The 12,241-nt window shown below is 37.1% G+C and overlaps 1 protein-coding gene across 3 annotated transcripts in view; it reads right to left on the bottom strand.

Moving 5' to 3' along the window:
* RTTN (rotatin) overlaps nt 1-12,241 on the bottom strand; it is a 160,420-nt gene that overhangs the window by 93,779 nt on the left and 54,400 nt on the right. For all 3 annotated transcript variants that reach the window (XM_025886778.2, XM_073898061.1, XM_073898060.1), the window contains 5 exons: nt 10,969-11,140; nt 9,275-9,374; nt 6,244-6,332; nt 5,378-5,495; nt 186-282 (listed from right to left, as the gene is read on the bottom strand). In XM_025886778.2, coding sequence (XP_025742563.1) covers nt 186-282; nt 5,378-5,495; nt 6,244-6,332; nt 9,275-9,374; nt 10,969-11,140 — 576 coding nt within the window. The remainder of the gene's footprint in view (nt 1-185; nt 283-5,377; nt 5,496-6,243; nt 6,333-9,274; nt 9,375-10,968; nt 11,141-12,241) is intronic.

Here is a 12,241-nt window from a genome sequence, read left to right as displayed (position 1 = left end):
CAAACAAACAATAAATAAGTTCATGGGACTTTCTGAGCCAATAGGCTCTTTGATACTGCTTACTCAAACCAAAATGGAAAGCATAAGCTTCATAATTCAGAAATTTTCCATGCATTGCTACAAGATTGCATCAGAAATCTTAAATAATTAAGAGTTAAAAAAGTTTTACAATCCTTATAGCTCACCACGTATCCATTCTTGATACTTCATCAAATAACAGAAGACAAAATAATGCTCCGACTTCAGTCACAACAGCACAATTTTCATGAAATATCAACGAAACTAAGATATAAAAAGAAGCATAACTTCATGAAATATTTACCTCTAGAAAAATGAACTTCAAGTTTAAAATGTCTTAACTCCAAGGGAAGAGATGTCATTCTCAGAGAATTGCAACAAGAACCCAGAAACACTGACATATGTGGATCGTCAGGAGGGCTTGTTAAAACAGAGTTTCTGCTTCAGCAGGTTTGGGCTGGAGCCTGTGAATCTCACAGGCTGCCCGTCCAGGAAATGCACCTGCCAATCCACTCACTAGATACTGTGTACTTTCAGTTTCTCAAAAAAGCAAAGTGATGTAGCTTCTAGGGAGGTCTGCCAAGTCCTTTACCTCCAGCTAAAGTTTGCTCATTCAGAGATCTCCTTATTTGATCATTTCTGCCCATTCCTACATACAGTCATAGAACTTGACTTTGCCTTCAAAACACCGTGTTTGTGTTGGTGTTGTTTTAATTCATGTGTCTTGTTCATTACAAGATAATGGAAAAGGAAACTGCTCTGAACTAATAAGACCTAAAGCTAGCACCGTCACGAACTAGTAGTAAAGTGGCCTGGTCAAATACTGTAGCATTAATAAGCCTTAGTTTCCACCTCTGTACCATTCCTAATGCTACAACTTCTCAGTGCTTGATAACTATGAAATTCTAATCAAAGATGTATGGTGGTGATACCAATCACACAGGAATAATAACACAATACAGAGTTAGCAAATCCAGGAAAGTAGCAAGAAGAAATTAATTTCAAAAGAAGATACTTTTCCTAACCTTAAGAAAAGGATAATATCAACATGTAATTGACATGATTAAAAACAGCAATGAGGGCGCCTGGATGGCTCAGTTGTTAAGCGTCTGCCTTCGGCTCAGGTCATGGTCCCAGGGTCCTGGGATCGAGCCCCACATCAGGCTCCCTGCTCAGCGGGAAGCCTGCTTCTCCCTCTCCCACTCCCCCTGCTTGTGTTCCCTCTCTTGCTGTCTCTCTCTCTCTGTTGAAAAATAAATAAAATCTTTAAAAAAAAAAAAACATCAATGAGCTAAAAAGAAACAGAAATACATGTAAGGATCTAACTTATGATAAAGTAGACACTTCATATCAGTGTGAGTAGGATGAGCTATCATATTTCCAAGTACCTAAGAAATTATTGCAATGTAACTGCCTACAATATGATTTAGATCCCTACCTTACACTATTTATCAAAATCAGTTCTACATAAAGATCTAAATTTTTTGAACAACACTATAAACATGTTAAGAGAAAGAATGGAAGCCTATTTAGAATCCTGAATTCAGAACTGGAGAAGGCCCTCCTTTTAGAGCATGATGGAAACCTCAGTTGCTACAATAGAAAAGCTTTATATACTTCCATAAAATACTTAAAGCTAAAGATATAATAATAAATACAGTAAAAAGGATACAAAGGTTGGAAGAAAATCAACATAAAATCAGACATAAGGTTTATGTTATATAAAGAAACTCTACAAGTCACTAAAAAAAAAGTAAAAGCAAGAGAAAAATAGGCAATTCATAGAATAAGAAATTTGAATAAATACAAGAAAAAATAATCACCTGCACTAAAAATGTTTTAAAAATAAAAAATGAGATATTAATTTCACCAATAATATTAAAGAACTTTTTTAAAAGAGACACATTCGGTGTTAGCAAGGTTATGAGGAAAATAAGCACTTTTAAATACCACTGGTGGGAATGATGTGGAGAGGAACCTAACCATATCCTGTAAAATCTCTCTGACCCACCAATTCCAATTACAGAGTATGCACAAGATGATCATAAAACATGGTTACTATTATAGTTAAATCTGAGAGAAATATTAATATGGCAAACTGAAACTCTGAAACACTATGCAGTAGTTTTCTGATTTTGTGTTTTTTAAGAAGGCAGACTCACATGTAATAACATGGAAAGATATTCAAAAATACACTGTCATTTGAAAAAAAGCAACACAATACTTAAGTATAAAGCATAAAAAATACAACATGAGTGTAAAGAAAAGATCATTCTAAGTGATATATGCCAAGCAATACCTAGCACATTCTTCTTTGGGGAAACTGAGAAAGAAAAGAAAATTTAAAAAATTTCTGGCGTTTTACTTTCTATTGTTCCATACTGTTCAAATTTTTACAATAAGGATGTAGAAGTTCTGCAATTATTTGAAACAAAAACAAATCAACAAAGGTAAGGAAGTTTGGGTTCTTCTCTTGCCTCCACCGTTATCTGATTATGACCTTGACCAAGTCGATAAATCTCTCTAGATCTCAATTTCCTCACTGTAAAATGCTGTAATAAATGGGTTCTAAGTTAAATTCTCACCATGCAATTCTGTCAGGGTAGGATTCTGTCATGACATAAAATTTATAATAAAAGCAGTGTGTCTGGCAGATTCCTTGTTACTCCCTTTCAATCTATTCTCCATGCTGTGGATAGAATAATCTTTCTAAAACACATAACCCTCAGTGTAATAATCTTAAATGGCTTCTCAGTGCCGTTTCCCGTGACCTACCAGGCCCTGCATGAACTGCCCTCCGTACCTCATCTCATCTTCCCCGCACCCCAGAAACCCCCAAAATCCAGTCATTCCTGACCAACCACCATTTCAAACACACGTTCTCTCTCACACATAACCTCTCGCACACATAACCGTGACTCCCTCTACCTGGAAATCAACCCTCTCTAATTGAACCATTCATTTCTGAAATTCCAGCTTGGATCCACATTTCCTGGAAGCATCCTCTGATGTTTTCCCACCACCCAATCTGCTCAGGAACACTTCCCTCTGGCACCAGGAATTCCACTATTATAGATAATTTTATGCCTTACTGTGTATTTGTCAAAGTCTCCAACTGTACTGTAAGCTTCAAGAGGGTCATTTACCAAGCTCATCAATATATCTCAAGGGCCTAGTGCTGTACCTAGCACATAGCATGTACTCAATAAATATTTACTGAGGAATGAATTTCCTGGTAGAGTACGTTTTTTTTTTTAATTTTATTATGTTATGTTAGTCACCATACATCATTAGTTTTTGATGTAGTGATCCACGATTCATGGTTTTCGTGTAACACCCAGTGCTCCATGCAGAACGTGCCCTCCTTAATACCCATCACCAGGCTAACCCATCCCTCTCCCCTCCCCTCTAGAACCCTCAGTTTCTCAGAGTCCATAGTCTCTCATGGTTCGTCTGTCCCTCCGATTGCCCCTTCATTTTTCCCTTCCTTCTCCTAATGTCCTCCATGCTCTTCCTTATGTTCCACAGATAAGTGAAACCATATGATAATTGACTTTCTCTGCTTGACTTATTTCACCCTGGCAGAGTACTTGATTAAAAAACTAATTTTGCCATGGAGCCTCGCGGGCTCAGTCAGTTAAACATCCGATTCTTGATTCTGGCTCAGGCTATGATCTCAGGGTTGTGGGATAGAGCCCTGAGTGGGGCTCTGTGCTCAGCAGGGAACCTGTTTGAGATTCCCTCCCTCTCCCTTTTCCCCTGCCCCTCCCCTACCCTGCTCGCACACATGTGCTAATATAAATAAATAAATCTTATAAAAAAAAAAACAACTAATTTTGCCCTGAAACTAAATCCATTAATAAGAGATGCTGTAATTCATTTTCAGACTCACTGAAATAGTTCTCACAAACATCAAAGAAACAGAAAAATCGCTAATACTAAAAGGGTACAGATGCTGCTGACTTAGAAAGTGCCTTTGAATCTAGTAAGTGCTCATGAATGCTTGAATAATTTAAATAAAAATTATAAATAATTTAAATCCAAATTGTAAAAATAAGAATTTTAAAAATTTGAAAAAAAGAAAAGGTAAACTAGGGACTAAATTCTACTGAGTGAAGTTATTAGGAAGATAATTAACAGGACTAAAGAAAACTCAAGATCCACAACTGCTACTCTTCCAGCTCTACTAAAAACTGTAAAATTTTGGGGCGCCTGGGTGGCTCAGTCGTTGAGCGCCTGCCTTCGGCTCAGGTCCCGATCCCAGGGTCGTGGGATAGAGCCCCACATCGGGCTCCCTGCTCAGCGGGAAGCCTGCTTCTCCCTCTCCCACTCCCCCTGCTTGTGTTCCCTCTCTCACTGTGTCTCTCTCTGTCAAATAAATAAATAAAATTTAAAAAAAATAAAAAAATAAAAATAAAAACCGTAAAATTTTATACACTATTAAAGACTGCATGAGCATGGACACGCTGAGTCTGTTTAGAACTTCACCTGGTTTGGACCTTTACCAATGCTTATATTAAATAAACTGTGTCCTTTTCACTTGACAAGCTGAAGGCATCAGAAGAAACGAAAATGCTAAAATAAAATGACTATATTCTAATCTATATTCTAATAATATTTTGAACATAAATATCACTTATAATAATTAACAAGGTTAAGCATATAGAGACATGTGATCAAGATGCATCTTATACAATTATTTAAAAGCAGTGGCCTAAACTTCTAAGAACATAGCACAGAATGTTACCAAGCTCTCTACTGAAATAGTCAGAAGGAAGAAAAGGAGAACAAAACTACATGGAATTTTTCTACCTAAACACATCAGTAAATTACAACCAAACTGAAATGGGTAAAAAAAAAAAAAAAAATCACTCTTTATAATAAACTAATGCTCAGAGTCATTCAGGATGGTCTAGTTCCCACTCCGCACAGACAGGGTGTACACTCTGTCAGTTTCATGACATAATCAGATACCACGCCACAGGTCAGGATGTAAAGGCACAAGCAAACCAAGACTGTGGAAACGGATATGGGAGAGCAAGCAGTAATGACAGAAGCTGCAGCCTGCTCTCTTTACAGGTAACAGGTAACTGAGCACCAAATGAAAGCCACATCCATGTGCAAAGACCGATCAGAGGCTTCGGCCTTTCTCAGCTCTGAGGTCTCCTCAGTAACAGGATTACAAGGAAATTTCCACAAAAGAAACATTTTCCATTGCAACAGATATTCTTAGCAGCATATTCACTAAAAAACTTTGTTATTCTGTTAGTAAAACAGAAAGTAAATGTGACCTACAGTTAAAGCATAACACTTAAAGCTTAAGACTGATCTCATTATTAGCAGACTTTATTTTACTCACCTCTGAATAAAAGGGTCAAAAGAGAAGACTGTTGTGAGAGGGCCATGCGCATGACCGGGTCAGCACACAGAACTTTCCTCAAGAGCGTGAGGCACGGCTGAATCAAACATTCTATGACCTGGCCAGAAGGGAAAACACAGGTATTTTACTATCATCACTTCTAAGGCGAGATAAAATATACTGTAATATTAACTTGTTCTAAATTTTATGCTTTTTCATCAAAACTGTATAAAACAAAAATGCAAATAAATATTAAGAATTATATTTTCCACTGAAAATAAGATTTGTATATACTTCTGCTTACACATCCTAAAAAATTTAACATTAGTTTTCCTTTAGGGAGACACCCCCCCTCTTAGAAATTAAAAATAAAGGGGGCCCCTGGGGGATGGGTTAGCCTGGTGATGGGTATTAAAGAGGGCACGTTCTGCGTGGAGCACGGGGTGTTATGCACAATGAATCATGGAACACTACATCAAGAACTAATGATGTAATGTATGGTGATTAACATACCAATAAAAAATAAAAAAAGGGGGGGGCACCTGGGTGGCTCAGTCAGTTAAGTGTCTGCCTTAAGCCCACGTCATGATCCCAGGGTCCTGCGATCGAGCCCCGCATCAGGCTCCCTGCTCAGCATGGAGCCTCCTTCTCCCTCTCCCACTCCCCCTGCTTGTGCTCTCTCTCTCTCAGTGTCAAATAAATAAAATCTTAAAAATAAATATATAAATAAATAAACAAACAAGGTACTTGGTGTTAATCAGGACTTAATCTCCAAGTACTTACCCGCATTCAGCTGAATTTAGTTTCAGATCTGATTAATAAAAATACCAATCTGTAAAAATGTCTAGATATACTGTTAGTCTTACCTCACCATCCTGGCCTACACATTCATTCAAATACTCAATTATCTTGTCAATTAAGTGTAACTTTTTCACCACAGCATGCATTTTAATATCTGTAGACAAAAAAAAAAAAAAGAAGTCACTAAGAGTTAAAGAATATTTTTGTAGTTTTAAAAATACAGAACAGATGGGCACCTGGGTGGCTCAGTTGGTTGAGCGTCTGCCTTCGGCTCAGGTCATGATCCTGGAGTCCCGGGATCAAGTCCCGCATCGGGCTCCCTGCTCGGCGGGGAGTCTGCTTCTCCCTCTGACCCTCCCCCTCTCGTGCTCTCTCTCTCTCTCATTCTCTCTCTCAAACAAATAAATAAAATCTTTAAAAAAAAAAATACAGAGCAGGTATCCACAACTCAAACTATTAAAAATAGTTACACCTGGTGTTGAAATTAGAAGAGGAAACTTTAAACTTTTACTTTATACATCTGAACTATTTGAAAACTTTTAAGTAACAAGCACATCTTACTTATTTCTACAATGTAAAATTCAAAAGCTATTAAAAAAGAATAATTAAATCAAATAGTTTCAGACCCTGAAAACTACTAGAATTGTAAGTATACATGAATTCTTTTATTTGTACATGACAAGTTAATTTCTTTATATTGTTCACTGACAATTCTCTTTTCCAAATCCATCACCTCAAAATGTTTAGAATTATCTATAAGTAATGTTAATAGCTTGCAACATGGTCATTTTTCTGCGAATAAAAACTCAGATTTCAGAATTGCCTGGCTGGCTTAGCCAGTAGAGCACATGACTCTTGATCTCATGAGTGTGAGCCCCACACTGGGTGCTAAGCTTACCAAATAAATAAATAAACAAACAAATAAATAAATAAAATTTAGATTTCTAACCTCAAAACTGTCAAAAGCAAATATAAAGGGTAAGGGATTATAACATACTCTACATTTGAAAAATACGAACTTTTTAAATAAGCATATATACGTGACTGTGTGTGTATGTGTATGTGTGTGTGTGCATGTGTGAGCGTGTGAGTGTGTATGTGTGTGTATATTCACTGCTATGGGCTGTTTATGTTGCCCCAAAATTCATTTGCTGAAACCTAATCTCCAGTGAGATGATATGAGGAGGTGGGGCCTTTGGAGGCGATTAGGTCATGACAGTGGAGCCCTGCAGCAGGGGATTAGTGCCCTTGTGAATGAGGCCTCTTCTCCCTCTGAGGACACAGGGAAAGACAGCTGTCTCTGAACCAGGAAGCTCGCTCTCACTAGACACTGAACCTGTGGGCACCTTGATCTTGGACTTCCAACCTCCAGAACCATGAGAAATAAATTTCCACTGTTCATAAGCTACCCAGTCTGTGGTACTCTCTTAGTGCAGCCTGAATATAGTAAGACATACGTGCATACACACACACACACACACATACTATTGATATTACTAGCAACAAAATCTCTAGTTGCTTATAGATTAGTTATATGTATAACTATAGTTATATAGTTATAAGAACTTATAACTTACAGTTATAAGTTCGCAGACAAATTTTCTTACCTTGTTCTCCCATAACTCTCATTGAGAATATACATATATACAATGAGAAAAACACACAAATACACATATTGATATTGAATTAGTAGCTATGACTAGAACTACCTTTGGCTGCCACTTTAAAAAAAAAAAAGTTTCCACTACCTGCCAATACAGAGTATACCAAAATTATAAGCTTTATTTTTGTAATTAAGGATACTGGAAGAATACTCTCTAAAAGAGTTTTATGATTTTCTTAGCCAAGGCTGTCCACATTTTCTAGAGCCTTATTTTCTGTAGTCTGTACCATTATTAAAGCCACAAATATGTTGGATATGCTTTTTCAAATTACTCTTCTCATCCCAGTTTCCACTAATGTCAGGGCAGGAACATTAAGTACATCCCATGTTCCAGGTTAGAATCTTTTTATGTAAGTGCAAAATTATCATTTCTCTCAAATATTAAAGATAAATGACATACATACATACAGGGAAAAAAAAAACTAACCCAAAGAATGGAAGCCTATGGAATAACAACACTGCAAATAAAGTTAGCAATGTATTTTACTAGCTGTTTTTTTTAAAATAAACCTTTAAAGAAAATACAAAGTTACAATGCCCTATTTTCATTTTATCTACCTACAGAGTACTGTTTGATTGATTTCTTACCCAAGATGGAACAAACTGAAAAAATCATGTACTACATAAATTAAGAAAGGAACATCCAGTTCACTATTAAAATTTTAAAAATATTTTAGAAGGAAGATAATTCTATCAAATGACATTCTACAGGTTAAATAATGGTAATCTTGACTAGGGGTCAGCATATTTTTACTGAAAAGAACTAGATAGAAAATATGGTATATTTTGTTGGTCACAAATTGTTTTTGTCACATATTCTTTGTTTCTTTTCTTAATAACTCTTTAAAAATGTTAAAACCAGGGCATCTGAGTGGCTCGGTCCATTAACCATCTGCCTTTGGCGGAGGTCATGATCCAGGGGTCCTGGGATCCAGCCCCCATGTTGGGCTCCCTGCTCAGCAGGGAGCTACTTCTGCCTCTCCCTCTACCCCTCTCCCTGCTTGTGCTCTCTCTGTCTCTCTCTCTCAAATAAATAAAATTTTTTAAAATTAAAAAAAAAATAGGGGTGCTTGGGTGGCTCAGTCGTTAGGCGTCTGCCTTCGGCTCAGGTCGTGGGATCGAGCCCCACATAGGGTTCCCTGCTCAGCAGGAAGCCTGTCTCTCCCTCTCCCACTCCCCCTGCTTGTGTTCCCGCTCTCGCTGTGTCTCTGTCAGATAAATAAATAAAATATTTTTTAAAAAAAATTTTTTTAAATAAAAATGTTAAAACCATTTTTAAGGGCTATAAAAAAAAAAAAAGCAAAAACAAAAACAGGCCATAGCCTATATCTGGCCCCCAAAACTGCAGTTTGCAACTCCTGATACCATTGCAAATAGCTATCTAAAATTCAATTACCAGCACTACAGAAATCATTTTCCTTAAAAGACATTACCTTGCATAATCACAGCTAACTGTTCTGCAGCTGACTTTCTCAAAACAAGATCGATATCATCTGAGGTAAAGATTTCATAAACCTTTTCAACAGTCTCCAACTGAAAACCAGAAAAAAAAAAAAGAAATTGTTTTCATCTACTTCCAATTGTCCAATAAAATTGTATAATTCATACCATAAGAACAAAAGCTCCAAAGTCCACTTACTTAAGTGATATATTTATGTGTAAATGTGTAGCAATGATGTGCTATGTCAGGGAAAACTTAGGATCTAAAACAAAGAGCCATCATGTCAAATAAGCCTTCCTTTTTAAGATTATATTTGTGCCAGGAAGTCATTCATAATTCATTAGCACCTTAAAAACTTCACAGAAAACCAAGCTACCTAACATCTCTACAGGTAGTCGCCTAAGAATAGTGACCCCAGACATGTGACTCCATATTCTCCACGGCTCCCAGAAGCCACCAGCTAGAATTCCCCAGCCCTCTGCCTTTCCTCCCTCTTAGAAGCACATGGCTCTCTACTAGGACTTGCTGCCCAGCGCTCCAACACGGCCACTCCCAATACCAGTCCCCAACTGTCACCTCACGCCAGGACAGGGTCTGAGGTGGCAAACCCAAAGTGAAGGGGGAGACGAAAAGGACAAAGACAACATTCCCCCTCCCCCCGCACTGCTAACTTCTGGCCCTAACATGACTCGCAAAGACAGTGCTAGAACCCTTCCTCCCCGCCTTCCTCCACATCACTCACAGGGCACAGGAGCAACTACCAGTGGTCAGTACTCAGGGAGTCCCCAGCAGGACGCAACACGTAGTCAGGGGAAGGTTCACCAATCCTCCTGCTGGGGCTTGTCACATGGCCCTGAACACTTAGATTAGAAGAACATTTAAAAAATCCATCGTATTATCTGGGGCTGTACAATACCACCACAGGCTTTGGGGGGGTTGGTCTAAACTTCAATAAAAACTGATAGACTGTACCCTTAAAGTCACAAGAGAAGCTATAAAGAATAGGAATGAATCAATAAAGATAACAAATAGTTTTTCTTTATCTAACCTTGCATTGGTCCAGGATGATTTGGGTATGGTCCTGGCTAAAGATAGGAAAATGGATGATATGCCTCTGGAGGTATATAAGAAGCCAATGATTTAGAAAAGAGATTAACGACAAAATCCCAGAACCACTGTAACACTTAAGAGAAACCACCTTTGACACCTATATTATTTTTTGCCTCTCATAATGAAGAGGCTGATAACTTGTGTCATAGGAACTTTCTTCTTTTTCCTTATAGGCTGTTTCCAACATAAGAACAAGAATTTCCAATAGTTTTTATGTCAGTAATATTTGTTTTTAAGAGTGACCATAGAATTTCTTTCCACTACATTAATCTTATATTGTATTTAAGATGCAATTCAAATTAATTTGCATTTCCACTATATATATTAAATGAAAGGGATATAATGCCTGGCATATAGTAGGCACCCAAGAAATATTTATTCAATAAATAAATGTATCCAGAAGCCAGACAAAGCCAGAACATAATTTCAAACTAGCCATGAATAACCACACTTGAAGCCAGCTAGTACTTCTCTTCCTCTCAGATGCACACACAAACTAAAGAATGTAACATAAAATATGTAATATACAAATGTATCAAGTATCCATGAAATAATAAACCCAACAGTTATAGTCACCTTAATAATCAGTTCTCTTCTGTCATCCAATTTGAGTTCAATAGGTTTTTTCACGATAAATAAATTAGTAACTCTGGAGAGAACTCTGGCATCTATTGAAGGGCGCTTCCTGTCAGCCCCTTCTTCCCTTGTGAGATGACACGCTAAAAGCTTTAATGCTAGTGAACGGACCCTAAAGAAACAAAGTGTCTCAGTCAACATTTTGTAATATACAATGTCTATACTGTAAAAGCCTATAATCACAAAGCATTATTGTATATCAACACAATAATTTGCCATGTTTATAGTGACATTACTAACAAAGGTACTTTATTTTTCTATTAGTTAGTGTACAACTACAATTATTCTTTCAATTTTATATTTATAAATAAGTATCAGAAATAAAGAATAATCAAGTTACAAATGAAGAGACAGACTCACTGAGACTATCAACTTCACAGTCCATGGTTAGTATCACAGTCAACAGCAGTAAATTAGTAAAATCTGGAAATTACATGCATAACCCCTGACTTGAAGTCTAGTGATCTAGCTCAAAATCAAAAATTATCACAGACTCATGAACAGAATATAAACTTTAGGTCAAACCTCCAGGAGAGTAATCACATTAAAAACTAAAATGTGATGTCACAACAATGTATGAAAATGTTCTTATATTAGGAGTCAAACAGATTCTTCCCAAATAAGAAAATGCAAATATTTGTGATTACCATCAAAATTCTATTTTATCTGGAATGGATTAGGATTAAGGCCAATTGAGTAGGAGGTGGGAGATTTCAAGAAAAGATTAAATATTGCATGCCATTAGACAATGAAATGGAAAAATAAAAAACCATCAAATGCAAAGGGCATGGAGCTGGGAGACAGTGAGACAACCAGATATCTATCACTACTCTGAAAGGTTCTTGAACTACATAAAAACTGGGAAAATCTGAAGTGATAACCCAAGTTCCAGGTTTTAAGTATCACTTATAAGGCAACTCAGGGAGCCCTCCTTAAAGCAGCCAAGGCTAGGTCACCTTGCTGTGTGTGGTCCTGTCACCCTGAAGTCCCTGTAGCATACCACTGATCTTGATCTACTACAATTAATAATAAAGTATAACTGGTAACATTTCTTCTCCTAATTACATGCCCAATTCCATACGGTGGTGCTGCCCACGTTGAGTGCTGTTAATTTCCTACAGCCTACCAGAGCTCTTAGGCACATAGTTAACATCCAATAAGTACTTCCCAAATCTACCAGAAATTTACAGTGATTTTATTAATAGATATCATC

This window comes from Callorhinus ursinus, unplaced genomic scaffold, assembly GCF_003265705.2.
Source record: "Callorhinus ursinus isolate GAN/ISIS: 27379988/994484 unplaced genomic scaffold, GSC_fseal_2.0 scaffold11, whole genome shotgun sequence".
Taxonomy (NCBI): Eukaryota; Metazoa; Chordata; class Mammalia; order Carnivora; family Otariidae; genus Callorhinus; species Callorhinus ursinus.
Note: the sequence above shows the minus strand (reverse complement) of the source record. Positions and strands in the feature narration are given on the sequence as shown.